The sequence below is a fragment of the Gadus morhua genome, chromosome 17, assembly GCF_902167405.1.
Source record: "Gadus morhua chromosome 17, gadMor3.0, whole genome shotgun sequence".
Lineage (NCBI taxonomy): Eukaryota > Metazoa > Chordata > Actinopteri > Gadiformes > Gadidae > Gadus > Gadus morhua.
Window position 1 is genome coordinate 12,730,079 of NC_044064.1, and position 17,881 is coordinate 12,747,959.

Below are 17,881 nucleotides of genomic sequence, written 5' to 3' on the forward strand. Positions count from 1 at the left end.
TCTTTCTAAGGCAAGGGCGTTTTATAGGCATAGCGCAGACCAACAGTTCCACGAGCTGCTCTGAACGGAGTCAGCGCGTTTTGTCTCCATCTGCCGCCCTGTTTGAACCAAACACAATCATCATCACAGCCGTGATGAAGACTACAATTCGCTAACAAAATGAAACAAAACACCTAAGAGCATCTCTATTTTTTTTATTGTCAGGTCATATAGCCTAACATATAATAGCCAGAGCCATTAAAACCATAAAATACCGTGGCCGCGTCTGACTGCCGTGCGCTTTTTACCAAGAACACAAGCGTTTACGGTTTATTTCTGCACGTTCACACGGCGCATTACGGCAGTGGTGCTGATGCGGGATGAGTCAGGCTATCTGAAGCCGCTGCCATTTCATCATAAGCGAACAACACACACACACACACACACACACATACATGCACGCACACACACATACATGCACGCACACACACACACACACACACTCACACGCACACGCACGCACACACACACACACACACACACACACACACACACACACACACTACGCGACGCGTAGCCTTTTCCCCACACCAGCACCGCCACGGAGCTTCTCTTAGAGGAGAGAAAAAGACGGTGTATTTTACACCGGAATCTGAGCCACTTCGGTTCCGTGCGCTGTGGATCGTGATCGCGCGGGGGGCGGTGTGAACGCGCAAAGGATTCGTGCTGCACCTGCCTCGTCTCCCTGCCATCTCATACAGGGCCCGTCTCCCTACGAGGAGATCCAACGCTTCAGACCGCGGTTGATCACACTGCTCCCGGGTTGGAGGTCGCTGCTGGGGGTCTCTCCGGAGGATTTGGTGTTTCCTGAGGGTCTCTGCGCCATGGAGCTGAGCGCCTGTTAAAGCCCGCTCCGGAACGGCGCTATAACGTAAGGAGGTGATGGGTGACACCAGCATGGTTCAGGCTCTGGATCCTCTGGTTTTAGCGTCGCAGGCCTATATCTGTATTTAGTCGGACGTTTTTCTGTGTTGTTATAGCAAAATCACCCAAAGAAATCAATCTCCTTTAGGGCCGAAGGAGAGCAGGCGGGCACGTTTTAATCAGGGACGTTGGTGGACATCAGAACCTTCATATTATATCGGCTGCTTTGGTTTGTTTTCCCGTCTGGTGGTTTGAGTTTGGTGTGGGGTGGTGGTGGGATGTGATTGTGTACTACGATCCCACTAGAATGATCCGATTCATAGGACTCGGTCCCTCTGCCAAGGGGGCGGTTCAAACTGACCTGTATGTCACACAGACTTTGACTCACAAAAACACGGAGAACTTTACAAACCAATATGGAGGCCATATTAGACATATTAGACACGTTAGACATAGCTATTCGATTAGTTAAATGCACCCGGTGTGGGGGCGACAGCAGGCCCTCGCTCTGTCCTGTCCGCCGGGGATCTGGCCTCTGATCGCATACCAACCCAACTACGCAATCGCCAACCCCCTGCTAGTGGGCTTGGGGGTAAAATTGCCCTTGCAGTAAAGTAAACACCGCTGGTTTTACAGCCCACCATCAACCAGGGGGGCAATTCATTGTCCGCAGATCGCAGTGGCCCTTTGCGCCAGTCTGGGCATTTTTTTGCGCACAATAACAGTTTGACATGTTTCACTATAGTCTGAGACCACGTGAGGCTGAGGTTAAGGGGGGACACACAAGTTTAATAATTAGCCCTTTATTGAGGACGAGGCCAATAGGACGAATATTTAGGTCACCGCAAACGTTTGGAAAAGTCCACCTCATTAAAACAGAGCCGTTTGGAGATTATTTCTAAATAGCTCTGCGTTCAAACATCAGTCGACCCGTGTGGAGGCAGCGGGCTATTCGCGTCTGGCGCCCGTCACGTGGTGATAATTGAATCACAAGAGTCGACAACAGGCGCATATTTTTTGGTGTGTGTGTGTGTGTGTGTGTGTGTGTGTGTGTGTGTGTGTGTGTGTGTGTGTGTGTGTGTGTGTGTGTGTGTGTGTGTGTGTGTGTGTGTGTGTGTGTGTGTGTGTGTGTGTGTGTGTGTGTGTGTGCGTGCGTGTTCGTGTGTGCGTGTGTGTGTGTGTGTGCGCGTGTGTTTGTGCGAGTGTGTGCAGGTGTGTGTGTGTGCGCCTGCGTGCATGTGTGCGCGTGTGCTTGCAGTCACACTTTACTGAGACGAATGGAAAGGGAGATTAAATTGAAGATGCGATTGTTTTTGTGACCCACTCCAAACAAAGGGCTCTCGTGAGTTCTTGATTTTAATGTTTTTGTTGTAAACCACACCAGCGTCGTCTTGAAGAGACGTGGGGGGAGGGAGGACGAGACTGGAGAGCAAGTTATTTTCAACAATATCCGCTCTGCGACGGAGCGCTATCGTTTAACATACACTTTTCTCACTCACTATACCGTCACCAGATCGCGATAGACGAGGCGGCCATGGAGGCGATATGGTTGTACCAGTTCCGGCTGATCGTCATCGGGGACTCGACCGTGGGCAAGTCCTGCCTCATCCGCCGCTTCACCGAGGGACGCTTCGCTCAGGTGTCGGACCCCACGGTCGGCGTGGACTTCTTCTCGCGCCTCGTGGAGATAGAACCCGGCAAGAGGATCAAACTGCAGATCTGGGACACCGCGGGGCAGGAGCGCTTCAGGTAATGTGCTTGTGTGTATATATTAAGTAAGGGTGTTGTCCTTACTTTAATGTCTGTGTGTGGAGTAGTGTTTCGGTTTGTGTGTGTGTGTGTGTGTGTGTGTGTGTGTGTGTGTGTGTGTGTGTGTGTGTGTGTGTGTGTGTGTGTGTGTGTGTGTGTGTGTGTGTGTGTGTGTGTGTGTGTGTGTGTGTGTGGTGTAACAAGAGCTGATGTGTTTCAGAGGAAGAGTTCATTCTAGGTAACAGGTGTTTCCTACAACTGTCAGTTCAGCCTACCAATAAGATTGAGAAAAGGTGAAAGTGAAGGCAATGTGCATGTGTGCACATGCAGATTAATGTCATGAAAGGGCAGTTGGTGATAGGACGCCTCCAGGTTACAATGAACCCAGTATCCTGCCTGCCAGTTTAACAACCTGACCTCTAAGCTAACGCAGCGAGCCACAGGCTACCTACAGCACGTTAGCATGTCAACTTCACCATTATCCTATCCACTAATTTACCATTTTACTTACGTTTCAGTCCAATTCACTCTAAATGCCATTTTATATAACATAAGTACAGCAAGTCTGAACATGGACTGGAATGCCATATGGAAGGATCTGTTAGCACCATTAGTACGTTTTTGTGACGGTTTCCACTGTAGGACGGGCACGGACCACGAGGCGCCCCGGGTTGTTGAAGCAAGGCGAACTACACTTAACATTAAACACGGTCGACTCTGTTGTCTAGAAATAGTAGGACAAATAGCCCAGAGACTACTGCTTTGGGTACTAGTCAGGCAGGCTCGACCTCAGAGAGACCCAGCAGTTGATCCCAGTCTGGTTTCGACCTGTGTACGAGGTGCAGGATAGTCTAGTAGTGGTTTGAATGCTTCACTCCCAGCCTGATGGTGGTGGGTTCCATTCCCAAAGTCGGCACCGTAAACCAGTAAGCATTCCTAGAGCAAGATGCCCCCTGACCCCCATGCCTCCTCCTTAACGGCACGCACCTGAAAGCAAATTCCCACTTAGTGGCGTTGGATAAAAGAGTGAAGAGCTAAATGACTTGCGTGTAATTATGTGGGTCACTTCAATATGCAATTAGGAAGAGTAACCCGCCCCAGTGCTCATTATTACACACACACACAATCTCAGGTGATTAGAGCATGTTTCCAACGCTCAAATACACGCATACACCCTTGCATACTTAAGGGAAAAAATCCCCCCCCCCCCCCACACCCTCTCACTCTCAAACTTTCAGACTGACGAGACACTTTATTACATCTGGCTGCTCTCCTTCCTCCTGGTAGGAGGCAAGCCACCTCACCTGTCAGCACGTTCTGCGTCTCCGTGGCAACCGCAGCCTCCGGCACCCGGCGGCCAATCACAAGCGCTCATATTCCTCCCAGACGGGGATGCTCAGTTTAGAAGTGGTGACAGGCTCTCCACGGGACACCTTCGTCTGTGCAGCTTGGGTCTCTGGTGAACGGGCCCTCTCCGTGCGAGGCTAGCTGTGATGTTGAGCTGTTTGGGATCACACCGTTCCAAAACAGAGCCAGAATTCTACAGTGAAAGATTGTATGCATAAACCTGAAATCAGACTCGTCTATTCTTCCTTAGGAAAGATTCTCCCTTAGAATCTTTCCTGAAACTCCTGTTATTTCTCACTAATCTCTCTGAAATTACCCCTCATTTGTGGAAATAATTATTACATATTCAGGGGGTCTCAATTTGTGTTGGATTACAATGTGCAAGTATAATGCTTCACAGAATGTCCTCAAGTATACAACTCAAATTAGATTTGAAGGCAGTGAGCCCCTGAATGTATTATGTTGGAGCCATGGGCCTTGTTTACCCAGCTGCCATCTTGGTTCTGAACGCTGGCTGAGGAGGGGAACGGAATGCAGAATCAAGATGGCCACTAGATGAAAAAGGTCCATTGCTCTCCATCTCTCTCTCACTCTCTTTCTCTATGGCATGCTCTCTTTCTCTCTCCCCCTCCTCCTTCAACCAACACTCATCTATTCCTCCCCCACTCCTCTCTCAAACACCCTCTCTTCTCTGTCTCATCTTCCTGTTAACTCAGCCGGTTTGGATCTCCTCCTGGTAAATATAGCTCTGAGCGTCTGTTGTCTAACAAGTCTGTCCTTGTGACTTTCTTGTTTCATTTCCTCACCTCCTCTCCTGTCTTCACCTTCCTGCCTCAGTGTCAGGTCATTTGTTTTCAATGAGCTCATCTGCATCTTCTTCTGTACTGCATGCCTAGCGGTCTTTTACACAACATGAAACCTCAAACGACCTTTGACCTCTGCATCTTCCGCATTAGGGGTTGTTTACACCCTCCAAACATAACTTTCAGGCGCTCTACAGACCCGTCTTCAAGGGTCCCTCTTTTATCGCAGGTGTGACCCCGACGTCGTGGGTAGTCACTGAGGCTACGTTTACACGATGACGGTCTGAACAGAAGACGCAAAAGTGGCGTCGCGTCTTCACTTTTTATTCCGCGTTTAGACAAGCGTTTTCGGGAGGAAATCTGCGTGCATAAGGTGACGCAAAAGTGTGTGGAATTCGATTGGGTATGCATGCCAGGCGGCGCTGTGATACACTATCACACAACACCGCCATGTCTGAGCGCATGCCTTCTTCTCTTATCCGTGCCGCAAAAAACAAAAAGATCCTTCTCTGTTCAGTAATACTATCTGTACATATCCTGTACATTTCATGGAAAGACTCCTGTACGCTTGTTAGAGCTGCCAGAGCAGCTTGAAGGTCCGACGCATGGAAATAATCGGACATGTTTGTTTATTTCCTTGTACTGGCACATGTATGTGACGTAAACGCGTACGCGACGTGAGCAGATCTGAGCAGTGTTTTTCGTCTTGGCAGTGTAGACGGAAACGCTACGGCGGAGCGTATTCAACTTTTCCACTCTGGAGGGTGGTTTCAGATTTATGCGTTTTTATGCCCCAAAAACGCTGTCACCGTCTAAACGAAAGGCCCTTCCGATAAAATATTTTGTTGTTTTTACCCACAAGCGTCCTCGTGTAAACGGGGCCTGAGAGCCATGTAGCGATGTCGCTATTAGTGACATCACAAATAGGGGGAAGGTTGTCCACCCACATGTTTCATGGAGGGATCAACTATGTGCAGGGTTTCCTGAGGAAAACGTGTTAGTTAAAAATGTGAACATATTACACCAATTCTTAAATCGTTATATCGGCTCCCTGCATGTCAGACAATTGATTTTAAAATCATTTTACTAAGCTATAAATCCCCACATGGTTTAGGGCCAAAGTAAATAACTGATAAGCTTCCACTACATAAGCCTTCCAGACCACTAAGATCTTCTGACACCAATCTGTTACTTATCCCCAGAGTAAACACGAAACATGGGAAAGCAGGATTTAGTTACCGTGCAACAAATAGCTGGAATAAACTCCCTGAGGATTTAAGACTTTTAAAACAAGACTGAAGAGTGAAGACTTTAATGTTTGCTTTAGCTTTCTGCTAAATCTTAAATATATTGCACTTTCTAAAGTGCTTTTCATATATCTAATTAATATTATTACTCTTAATACATCATCTGATACCAAATAGACTGTTAATGCATGATCTGATACCATAGAGACTGTTCATACATGACAATGTATTTTTTAACCTTTGATTTCTTTTACGTACCTATTATTTTATTTTATTTTATGACAATGTTTCTATGTGAAGCACTTTGAGTCTGCCTCGTGAATGAAAAGTGGAAACATAAATAAAGTTGCCTTTCCTTGCCTTGCCTTGTGGGGGTGGGGTTTGCCCGACTGGGGGGGGGGGTACCTTATTGGTGAATACTGTCCACTCCCAAGGATAGATTTAGTAACGGCTTGTGTCAGCGTTCAACCTCACGGATACACAGGGGCCCTCTCATGACTCCCCTCTCCCCCCGGACCCCCACTGCAGGTCCATCACCAGGGCCTACTACCGCAACTCGGTGGGCGGGCTCCTCCTCTTCGACATCACCAACCGCCGCTCCTTCCAGAACGTCCACGATTGGCTGGAGGAGGCCCGTAGCCACGTGCAGCCCCACAGCATCGTCTTCCTATTGGTCGGCCACAAGTGCGACCTGGAGGCCCAGCGTCAGGTGGGGCTTTAATACTATAGTAAACAATGATCATTCAATCAGATATTTAGGCCCATGCCATTTCTACCCCTTACCCCTTCCCCTTACCCCTTCAAAACAAGGGGGGGGGGGGAGGGGAAGGGGTAAGTGGTAGAAATGGGATAGGGCCTTAACCAGATATCTTTGGCTTATAACTCAGCCATCTTCCTGTGACCCCCCCAGTCTTATCATACCCCCACTAGGGCTGTGGAATTAATCACACTTTATTGCGTTTTTACGTCAAACTAATATAATCGAGTTGAAACAATTTTATTTTGTTTTATGTTTTAGCATATTTATTTTATTCATTAAAATAACAGCTGCATATATATTATATTATATTATATATTTTCTCTTGGAACATTTTGTGTATTTTTTTAAGGGGTAAGTTCTCAAACTAATATAATCGAGTTGAAACAATTTTATTTTGTTTTATGTTTTAGCATATTTATTTTATTCATTAAAATAACAGCTGCATATATATTATATTATATCTTTTCTCTTGGAACATTTTGTGTATTTTTTTAAGGGGTAAGTTCTCAGTTACAAAGTATTGTTTTGGAGAGAAAAGCTGCATGAATGCATCATGATTTCAAACTCAAAAATAATCGTTGACCATTCCTGATTTAAAAATTGACCAAATTAATCGTTATTATGCTTTATTTCCATAATCGAGCAGACCCATGTTCTCTGAATAACCTCCATAAACCAACCGTCTCCGCGTCTCCTAGGTGACCCGGCAGGAGGCGGAGAAGCTGGCGGGCGCGTACGGCATGCGCTACGTGGAGACCTCGGCGCGGGACGCCATCAACGTGGAGCACGCCTTCACCGAGCTGACGCGGGACATCTTCGCCCTGGTGCGCTCGGGCGACATCACCATCCAGGAGGGCTGGGAGGGCGTCAAGAGCGGCTTCGTGCCCAACGTGGTCCACTCCTCCGAGGAGGTGACCAAGAGCGACCGCCGCTGCCTCTGCTGATCCCGGGAGAGAGGAGGGCCGAGGAAGAGGAGCAGGAGGAGGAGGAGTAGCAGGAGCAGGTGGAGGAGGAGTTGGAGAAGGGGCAGGAGGAGGAGCAGGTGGAGGAGGAGTTGGACAAGGAGCAGGAGGAGGTGGTGGAGGTGGAGGAGGAAGGGGGATGGGTTGTTGTTGATCCGCGGGACGGGGAGGAAGAGGAAGAGGAGAAGGTGGGGACAGACGAGGATGGACGCCGCATTGGTGGATGGCGTGGACTGTTGTTTTTTTCCCTTGCCTACTATTGGTCAGCCTCGTCGCCTCCTGTGTTCTGATTGGACGTTGGGGAGCATGACAGGTAAATGGGGGGGGAGGACATGCTGATTGACATCAGGACACAGACAGAGGATTCCGAAGACACCGATTGGCTGGATTTGCACTACCCTACCCACCAATGTCCCCTGCTTCCTCCTGTCTTCTGATCGGACGTTGAGGAGGACGATTGACAGAGCATGAGGGGAAGAAGGGAACGGAACAGCACCTTTTGTTTACTTTGGATTTTGTTTACTTGGAGGCTTCATGTTACCAGGTTGTTTTATCGTTCAGGAGATCATTTCGTTTATCTGTTTGCTGGCTGGAAGTTTCTGTCCAGAAGCAGCTGAGCCATATCAACGGTTAGTTCGGAGTTGTTCAGACCCTACCTTTTACACTTCTTGCTTGGGTCGGATCCGTTTCTTCTCCATCGCTTTGCCTCCTCCTCCCGATTGGGCTCCTCTCTTCCTTTTTATGCAATCACACACTCCCCGAGAGGAGGTCCTGGTACGAATGAACGTTGGTGTGTGACCATTTTAACAAGCCATCGAACCACGAAACTATATACTCTCCGTTTACTAGGATTCACTCCCCACGAAACCCGCCATTCCTCGTTATGAAACCATTCAGCCATTCACACCAGACGACACATACTCATTTTGAACAATGCCATGGATGCCCCAAGTTGAGCGCAACTTTAAGACCAAATGGTCCCCCCCCTATCTCTCAAAAGGAAAGGGAAATGTCCTGGGAGGTATCCTCCAGAGAAGGGGGAGGGGTGCCCTCTCCAACATGGACGCCCTGAAAAACGCATACAAAATTTAAAACAACCAACACTACAGTTACATAAAGGGTTAGCCCCTACTGTCCCTGCGCCTGCAGGCTTTAAAGACAAACTGGCCCCTACTTGAGACAACCACAGCTGCAAGGGGGAGCTGGCGGATCTTAGTTTAACGTGAGTTAGACACAAGACTGCGTGTTTGTAATATAACATCAAAGCAATGACCTGCGTTTCCATTGCACTTCTGAAGTCTCCACCACGATATGGACGTCCTCCCACTATAGCATAGCAAAACCAAGGGCGCACACCACACTCATAATAACCGTGGTATCTTACCTACTGGGGACGTTTGTGTCCGAGGAGGATGGGATAGCTTTAGTTGGAGCACAAGGTCATCTCCAGTCTGACCTGGGAAGTACCTAGCCATGCCGGTACTGGCTGGGGAGGAGCCTTCAGCACCATCTGGTGGTCGGTTTTGATGCTGCGTTTAATATTTTGGAATTCAGGGGAAACTGAATCCCCTAGTTTACTTAGGTCATGTGGCTTAATTTTATTTTATCATTCCAAACGCACATGCAATATGCTTGGATATGACTGGTGTGCCACCTCCTAGATAGATCAAATGCTATCGGATATTGATTTGGAGCATCTGCATTAAATCTTTGATATCAATGATTCAAAGGGGAATTAAGCGGCAACGCTTAATTCCAACCTTTAAAAGGTTGACGGTGAGGAGTCTATGCGTTGGTGAAGAAACACTAAAATGAGTTTAGTCATCTGTTCCTCCAGAAGTCTGCTGTACCTGAACCGTTTTAATTCCTCTTGTAGGACCTTTCACCGAATAGGGTCCCTATTAGAACCCCCAGTGTCACGTTGAGCCATTACAAGACATCAAATCATCCCTCTTAAGTGTCCACCCAGATGGATGAGGGATGACTCGACCAGCATACATACAGTGCACCAATGGAAACCTCCCGGCTTGTGTACACCCTTTTATTAGGATGTCACGCAGGAACTGATTTCGGACTTAACGTCCGGTCAAGGATGGGTTTTGTTTTAATCTCTAGTGTTCCTGAGCTTCCTGCCTTCCAAGGTTCATCCAATGTTCCCGGCTCGCCTTCTTATTTTGAAATGGACAATTGGTAAAAAGGTTAAGGGCCTCTGCACTTTGAAGAGCGTTTTCACACTTTGCTTTATCCAATTTGGACCGGCACACTTTGAGGAAGTAGTAGGAAGTAGACGTCAGCATAATGAGTCATGTTTTTCAGACTAATCCCCATCAGTTTATGACCTCACTGCTGAACACTGAATCAAACCTATTTGGAAAAAGGGGCAAGGAAATCTCACTTTAAACCTGAGCAATGCCTGGAATAGACAGTGTTTGGTTTGATGCTGTATGTTGCTGGTCTGGTTGTGGTCCCTGATACACTTGTAGAATTTCTTTCTCCAAGAGGAACGCGCTTTGGTTCTCTATTTCCACGGCAGTCAATAAGTCACCCTCCCTCTCTCTGCTCTACAACTTATCTATCCATCAACTAGAAATGTACATTTTAAAACAAAATAAAATGACTGGTAAAAAATAACTGCTTGAGAATGTGTGCGACTGTAGACTTTTCTAGTTTTCATGTGCAATCTCCTGTAACATTATAAACTCATGACTAATACCATATCCTAGCCTGAACTTTAACCATCTCCCAACCAATCTAAAACCAAAATGAACCATTTTGTCAGATTATCCTTATATTCTAATACCCAAACAAAAATATTCCGAACGTAGTCAGAAAAGTGGTTGACGCAGCAATTCTGAACGGCCTGGTGAATGTTAAAATATTTATTTGTGTGCAGTTCAGAATCCCTCCACTAGGGAAAACCCTGCAACAGCAGAAAGCCCCATAAGAAGAGGCACACAATAAACTGCCTTAGTTTTAATTACGAAGATAATATTCTGCCTAATTGATGTAGTAAATGTGGGGAAAACAGATTTAACTCAATATTACATTTAATAGTATCTTAAACATTGTAATATTCTGACTACGAACAGAGCCGTGAAGAAGAATAGGAAAGGAAATAGAGGAATTTCAACTGTCCTTAATGTCACCTGCGTCCCAGGGCTGAAGATTGACGTATATAAACGGGGCAGTTTGAGACAGGGGAACCCAGACATGAAAGAACACACAGAGCCAAATGGTGGAGTGTCGATCTCTTTCCTTAGACAACGTGGTCTTTGTTTACTTTGAAATGCGTACAGTAGCAGGCAAATAAATACAGAGACAACAGCGGTCGCAGTAGCAGAGGAGAAGGAGGACGGACGGAGGGAGGGAGGCATGGAGGAGACCAACGGAGAGGTGGGCTAAAACATAGGAGCCAGGCGCGCACGCACGCACACACACACAGTGTTTAAGACGGCTACAAAAATGGGAACAAATCCTTAACGAGCGGTATGCAAAGAGGCAAAGCCGGTGAGGAACAGCCCGGTTTGGTTACATCACATACCGGTTCCCGTAGCCATGGTAACCTGCTACGTGCTGCCAAGTGTTCCAAGCTTGTCTAGGATTCTAGTAAGATGTTAAGGAAAAAAAAGAGGGACGACCTTATTGGCTGTGGCTTGAAATTACGCTGACCGACAGAGCATATCCATTTCCGTCTCAACATCCTCCGTACCCCCTGTAAACCAGACGACGGATCAAATGGATACCGAAAGATAAATAATGAGGAAATCAATACAAAAAAAACGGCACCGGTGCTTTTGTTTTCGTTAAGTTTTTTTACTTGAAAAAATACTTTTAAAAAGTAACAAATTAACAGAAACACGCTGACAGTGGGGGGGGGAGCCAGAGAAGGGTCCGGATGGAGGGCACGTTTGAGACGCAACGCGAGAACACGTGGGCGGACGTTTCTGATTGGCCGACCACTGGGCTCAGGTCAAACACACCTCGGGGGGGCCTTAGGGCTGGGATGACGGTTTCGAGCGTGCCTTTCATGCGGGCCCAACCCGCCGGGTACATACATAAAGGAGCATTCTGTTTGCGCCAAGGAGCGGGCGATGGGGGGGAGGGGGAGGGGCTCGTGATTAGGACTCCACTGCCTTGCGCTGGTTCTCTTTGCTCCTCCTCTTCACGTCCCAGTTGTAGACGCGCGCCATGTCTGGGGGAGAACTGGGTGAAGGAACACCACAACCACAGCTATACAGCTTCAGTTATTAACAGCTTTATACACACAGTTATCGTTTTATTTTATAGTGGTTGCAGGGGGGAGGGCTTTACTACCCGCTGCTCTAAGGGTTAAGAGCTGCCTGCTCCAAGACTCGACTCTCCCCCAAGTCCCCAGCCTTACCTGTGGGCATCCTTGAGCGCGACGCTCTCCTAACCCTCCCTAGAATAAGAATGTGGCGATATTCTGCACTGCGAGCGAACCACGACAAAAAGGGATCGTCTCGGCCCGCCATTGGGACTAGCTCACGGCCAGCCGCCGGGCCGACGGCGGAAGGATACTGACTTCGGTGGTGGTGAACTGGTCGCGCAGGAAGTCCAGGTCGTCCTCCAGGGAGTCCAGGTTGCGAGACGCCGTGGACAGGTTCTTCTCGAGCAGGGCCTGGGCCTCGTCGATGTCGTACTCCAGCATGACGTTAGCCTGGGCGCGACCGGGGCATGACGTGGGAAGGTACACCACAGCGTCGGTCAATACTCTGGCCAATAACATTGCAAGATCGCCCACCTTTTAACAGTTCAAAATCAGTGCACTATGAATCCAACAATCAGAACAATACATTTAAATTTCAGCTTATGAAAGGCATAGTATCATATAACCGCCACGAGGAGGAGGGGGGGGGGGGGGTCTCTCAATAAATACGATAACAAGAGACGCAGATTGATGACATCAGCGTAGGATCAGCCGTATGTTTGGAGTACCATATTTTCCGCACTATAAGCCGCAGCAAGGCAAGGCAACTTTATTTATATAACACTTTTCATACACAAGGCAGACTCAAAGTGCTTCACATATAAACAGTGTCATACAATTAAATAAAATAATAGGTAAGTAAAAGAAAAACATATGCAAAAAATAGAAAGTTAAAAAGGCATTTTAGTATTAAAATAGAAAATAAAGGCAAAGTTATTTAGCAGAAAGCTATAGCAAACATAAAAGTCTTCAGTCTTGTTTTAAAGGTGCTCAGAGTTGGGGCAAGTCTTAAATCCTCTGGGAGTTTATTCCAGCTATTTGTTGCATAGTAACTAAATCCTGCTTTCCCATGTTTTGTGTTTACTCTGGGGATAATTAACAGATTGGTCTCGGAGCTTCTTACTGGTCTAAAAGGCTGATGTAGTGGAAGCATATCAGTTAAATATTTTGGGCCTAAACCATGTGGGGATTTATAGGTAAGCAACATGATTTTAAAATCAATTCTCTGACTTACAGGAAGCCAATGTAACGATTTCAGAATGGGTGTAATATGATCAAATCTTTTGGATTTTGTTAGAACTCTAGCAGCAGCATTCTGAACAAGCTGAAGCTTCCTCAGAGTTTGTTTTGGGAGACCTGTAAGGAGACCAGCAGCTAAATTGAATGAGGTGTACATATATAAGCCCCACTGGAGCCCGCCGCTTAAAGGTGGGGGGGGCGCAGACCGGTCATAGAGCCCATAGAGTTAAAGTTGGTGGACTGTAACCTGTAAAATCCATAGCTTTAGGAGGTCCCCTAGAGGCCGTTAGCTGTGAAAATCCATAGATTAGCCGCACCGTTGTATAAGCCGCAGAATCGAAAAATTGTAAAAAAAAAAAAGGGGGGGGGCTTATAGTCCGAAAATTACGGTAGTTTTCTTCACCACTATACCCGTTGAGAATCGATCGGACGTGACTCAGGCAGAATACATGTGCGTGGACAGGGTAATATATATAAGTGTTATCAAGTTATTTCATTCTTGCGAAATAGCCGCAAGTGACAGTTAAAGTGTAGGGGAACGTTGATGTACGTGAACATCAGAATCAACAGCCACCCTGAACTTGCTCAAAGCATCCGCACAATCACACCATGACGTTAACCTATCAGTGTTGGAGAAGCTTAACAGCCAATCGGAAATCTTCGATTGGCTGGTCAGGTGAAGAAAGCTTCGGAGCAGAGTGGAATGTTCATAAACTGCCAGGAAAAGATTGGTGAAACCTAGTATTTTACTGCCGTTAAGAAAATAAATGTCCACTCTCGTTCTCTAAATGATGGTCAGTGACACTTCTATCACTTCTATTTTAGAAGTGGAATTAGGGCTGTGCGATATGGGAAAAAATGTATATCCGATACATTTTCTCCATTTCAGGATATATATCTCGATATTTTGAAAACCCTTTACTGTTTTCACTACAATCCCTGCAGGGGGGAGCGAGAGAGATTATTAGGCTTGTAAACATTTAGGCTGAATCATCTAAAAATATTTTACACAAATAACTAATTTAGGCAGCATTTTCTTTATAGGCCATTATGTTATTATAAACTAATTTTCATACAATGTGTTTGATATTTTTTAGCCCATTGAATTTATTTATTTAGGAATTGTAGGGGTGCTTCCCTCTACCCCCAGCGCCTTGCCGGGGTCGACAGATAGATAACTCCTCTCCTCAACAAACCACGCAGACACGTCCCAGTTAACTCTTTATGGTTGCTTGAAGTAGGGTAAACAACGATGTTTTCCAAGTTAAAGCTAGAGAAGTAGCATAATACGAGGGAGCACCTTGTATTCCGATTGTGTGTGTAACTGTTACGGAGCGTGCAGCTGGTAACCATGACGACATCAGATCAGACAAGACGTTATAAGCATTGGTGTGTTTTGCTCCACGTCCTCCTCGCAATATCCAAAAAACTGCCAGATCTCTGATCGCTTATTAGTTATTTTAGGAACCAGCAGTTCGTCCGCTTCCATGTTTCAATTGTCGATTGAATTGGTTAGGATACACTGTGCTACACTGAGCCGGCCGGTGCTGCAAACTGTAAGAAACTTGAAAAGTAGTTCCCTCCCTTCCGCACCTTGATGTCGCGTGGGAAGGTTGGTGAATGTGTGACGCAAGTGTTTTTTTACCCCTCACTCACTTTACTGCGTGAGGGAGAAAGCCACCGGAGAATGTTTTCAACACGAAACAAAGTCTCAACTGCCGCTTGAAAAAACCCAGATGACCGTAAAATACTTGATATTTGCGAAATAATAATTGTATGTATCGCACACAGCTATTTCGGAGATATATCGGGTATATTCTATATATTGCACAGCCCTAAGTGGAATAACCCACTCTGAAGTGTCCTGTAATCAGAAAATAAACATGCTTAGTCGGCTGGTTTGTGTCGTGTCCCAGGAGACTGTACTGCCCAACGGGGCAATGTTGGGATACGTTTCGGCAGTTTATTCACCAAGTCTGGTAAAACTTTGGTTTTCTTAACCTTTCGTGGTTCGGTGGTTAAGAAAATAAAAGTCCAAACTAGTTTTTTGATACATTTACCCACCAAGACCAGACATCCGTAATTATTTGCATTTCAGGACTGCGTTCATTTGCTAAGACACTTATTTTTTAATACAGGTGGATGAATACTCACCCCTAGCCACAGGCAGACTTTATCGGTGGGCGGGACAGATGCCTTGCAGTAAACGTTATCAGCCAATAGGAAATGGGTCTGCATGGGTTCCGTCGTCTCCTGAAAGAATAGAAGCAGAGTGGTGGTACAGTCATGTGACATCCCCAAGTCATTCCAACCACACACCATATATATTACACCTGGAGTACTTCTGTGATTCAAATACTGTAATAATCCTTTGCCAAACCCTCCCACATTTCAGTTTAATGATGAAAATGTGCCATTAAAAAGGTCCCATGGCATAAAAACGTCACTTTATGAGGTCTTCTAACCTTAATACGAGTTCCCCTAGCCTGCCTATGGTCTGCGATATGCATGGTGATATAATGAAGGTTTACCTTCTTCTTCTGCATGTGCCGTAGGATCTCTAGAGTCTGCTTGATCTGAGGGATTTGGCTCTTCAGCCTGAGAAAGGAGCAAAAACAAACCCAGTCCAGCAAGAATGAGAGTCGGTCGGTCACCGGTCATATTCTTAGACTGTGTCTAGTCTTTTAGCAGATGCTTTCATCCAAGCGACACCGTGCTCATGGATGACTAGAGGCAGAACGGACCCAGACTCTGATAAACTAATTAAAAGTAATTTACGGTGACCAACAGAACATAAGATCGATAAATTGTGCGTTCTTGTGTCTGAAATGCATCGGAATGCAGGAGTATGTGGAGCTACATTCGTCATTATTCGTTCTTCATATCATATAAGCCTAATTAGAAAGGGTAATAAAAAGGTTTGGATGGAAGCGCAAAGAGGCAATTTTAGAATGACTTAATATGCTTGCAATATATAATACCTTGTTAAAATAGTACAGGTTTATTATCGATTATTCTTTGTCTAGAGACTGGACATTGGGACAATAGTTCACCCTATTAGATAGCGAAAGTTGATATTTTACACTTTCGGCACTCGAGGAAACAATGTAGAACCATAAGAAGGAAAGAAGGGGGGAATATTGCCAACAGCCATTACTTGAGAACGTAACTTGAACGAGTGAGCATTTACCGGAGTTTCTTCTGCGCCAGGTTTACTTCCATGTACTTGTATTTCTGGTACTGCTCGTCTAGTTTCCTCAGCACTGCGTCTGCAGACTCGTTTTCCGGCAGCTTCATAAACGACTCCACGTCCTCCTGAAAAGCGCACGACAAAACCAATGCAAACATAAACCTTATTCAGCAACCAGGAAACCATTCCCTTGTCTCACATTAACGTGTATTCTACAAAAGTACAACAATAATGTCATTGCCTAATGGTTCAAATACAAAATGAGGTGAAGTAAGTGCTCTTCTTTCGGCGGTGCGCCGTTGCTAAATAAAGCGAGCGAACGGTGCGGTTTGGGGCGCGTTGTACTGGCTTTCTGGAAGCCGTCCAAGGGAACAAGAAATCCGCTGTCAGGAAAACTCTAAACAGCTGGATATCTGTCATACTCACCCACTGTCGGCTTCTAGTTATACTAGGTAACCGACTAGGTTACAGCCATGTATATCAACGAGTACACATAACCATACTTGAACATGGCAGCGAGACGCCGGCTGCGATCCAGCACCCAGAACGCCTGGTAGCATGTTAGCATGCTGGGCTAGCCACGGAGCAACCACCCCCGCCCCGCCAATAGGGAACTTATAGACGACAAACGCTATTGTTTTTTAACTAAGCATATCATGGTTTACGCACCACAAAGATTGCTTCAGGGATGCCGAGGTGCTTTTTCTTGGTTGCTTGCACTGCATTGCTGTCATCTATGGTCGCCGCCATGTTGGAAACAAAACCACTACCTCAAGTCTACCCTAACGTTAAGGTTGGGGTGTGTCGGCGAGTGCTGCTCCAGGGCCTCCCTAGAGGCGAGTTAGGGCACTGCCGCTACTTCTTCTACTAAGACCAAAAGGCTCCATGTGGCATTACTGCCACCAGCTGGACTTGAGTATGGATCAGTAGCCTGGCAGACCTTTAGACGTAGAACAGAGGTTAGGCTTTCTTTATAGGTCCACGCTTTAGACGCATAGATGAATACAAATACACTACTCACTCACACTGTTAGAATACTGGGAACATATGTCGATACTGTATTATAGCATCTATATTGATGATTGCAGGGGTGCAGTATGTGCAATGTATGTATTACAATCAAATAAAGAGACTACAGTCATTCTGTGTCATTCATGTTATAACATGAGTTTTCGTCGTTATAAGGGGACATCCTGCCCACATAAGCTGATGAAGATGACCATGATTCTCCGACGAAAACGCTTAAATTAAATGAAAGTGCTTAAATAATAAGTACTTATTCCATGACACGCAGTTGTAGGTTAAGTGTTCCTATTAAGCCCATGTAACTTTGCCATATTTACCTGGCTCAACACAGGAGCAATGGCAAACTAATCGATAATTATCGATCTTTAGGCATGGTCTGTAGGAATGCTAGTGCCCATGATCATAGTAATGAGACGCACGTGTGTGT

At 46.1% G+C, this 17,881-nt stretch overlaps 2 protein-coding genes across 4 annotated transcripts; one reads left to right on the plus strand and one right to left on the minus strand.

Moving 5' to 3' along the window:
* Positions 1-52: 52 nt before the first annotated feature.
* rab39bb (RAB39B, member RAS oncogene family b) lies at positions 53-10,402 on the plus strand. 3 transcript variants are annotated; one of them, XR_003973495.1, is made up of 5 exons: positions 53-910; positions 2,417-2,652; positions 6,578-6,758; positions 7,508-7,812; positions 7,846-10,402. XR_003973495.1 is itself a non-coding variant. In XM_030337772.1 (4 exons), exons 2-4 carry the CDS (start codon positions 2,438-2,440, stop codon positions 7,751-7,753), a joined length of 642 nt encoding a protein of 213 aa, XP_030193632.1. In that variant the 5' UTR covers positions 53-910; positions 2,417-2,437; the 3' UTR covers positions 7,754-7,839. The 3 variants fall into 3 exon arrangements, 2 of the variants coding, with proteins under 2 accessions (XP_030193632.1, XP_030193633.1); XM_030337772.1 differs by lacking the exon at positions 7,846-10,402 and having other exon boundaries at positions 7,508-7,839; XM_030337773.1 differs by lacking the exons at positions 53-910; positions 7,846-10,402 and adding an exon at positions 2,036-2,245 and having other exon boundaries at positions 7,508-7,839.
* Positions 10,403-11,007: 605 nt separating this feature from the next.
* vbp1 (von Hippel-Lindau binding protein 1) lies at positions 11,008-17,277 on the minus strand. Its single transcript, XM_030337774.1, has 6 exons — positions 17,098-17,277; positions 16,429-16,553; positions 15,770-15,836; positions 15,393-15,491; positions 12,311-12,449; positions 11,008-11,963 (listed from the first exon to the last, which is right to left on the minus strand). Exons 1-6 carry the CDS (start codon positions 17,176-17,178, stop codon positions 11,890-11,892), a joined length of 585 nt encoding a protein of 194 aa, XP_030193634.1. The 5' UTR covers positions 17,179-17,277; the 3' UTR covers positions 11,008-11,889.
* Positions 17,278-17,881: the final 604 nt, after the last annotated feature.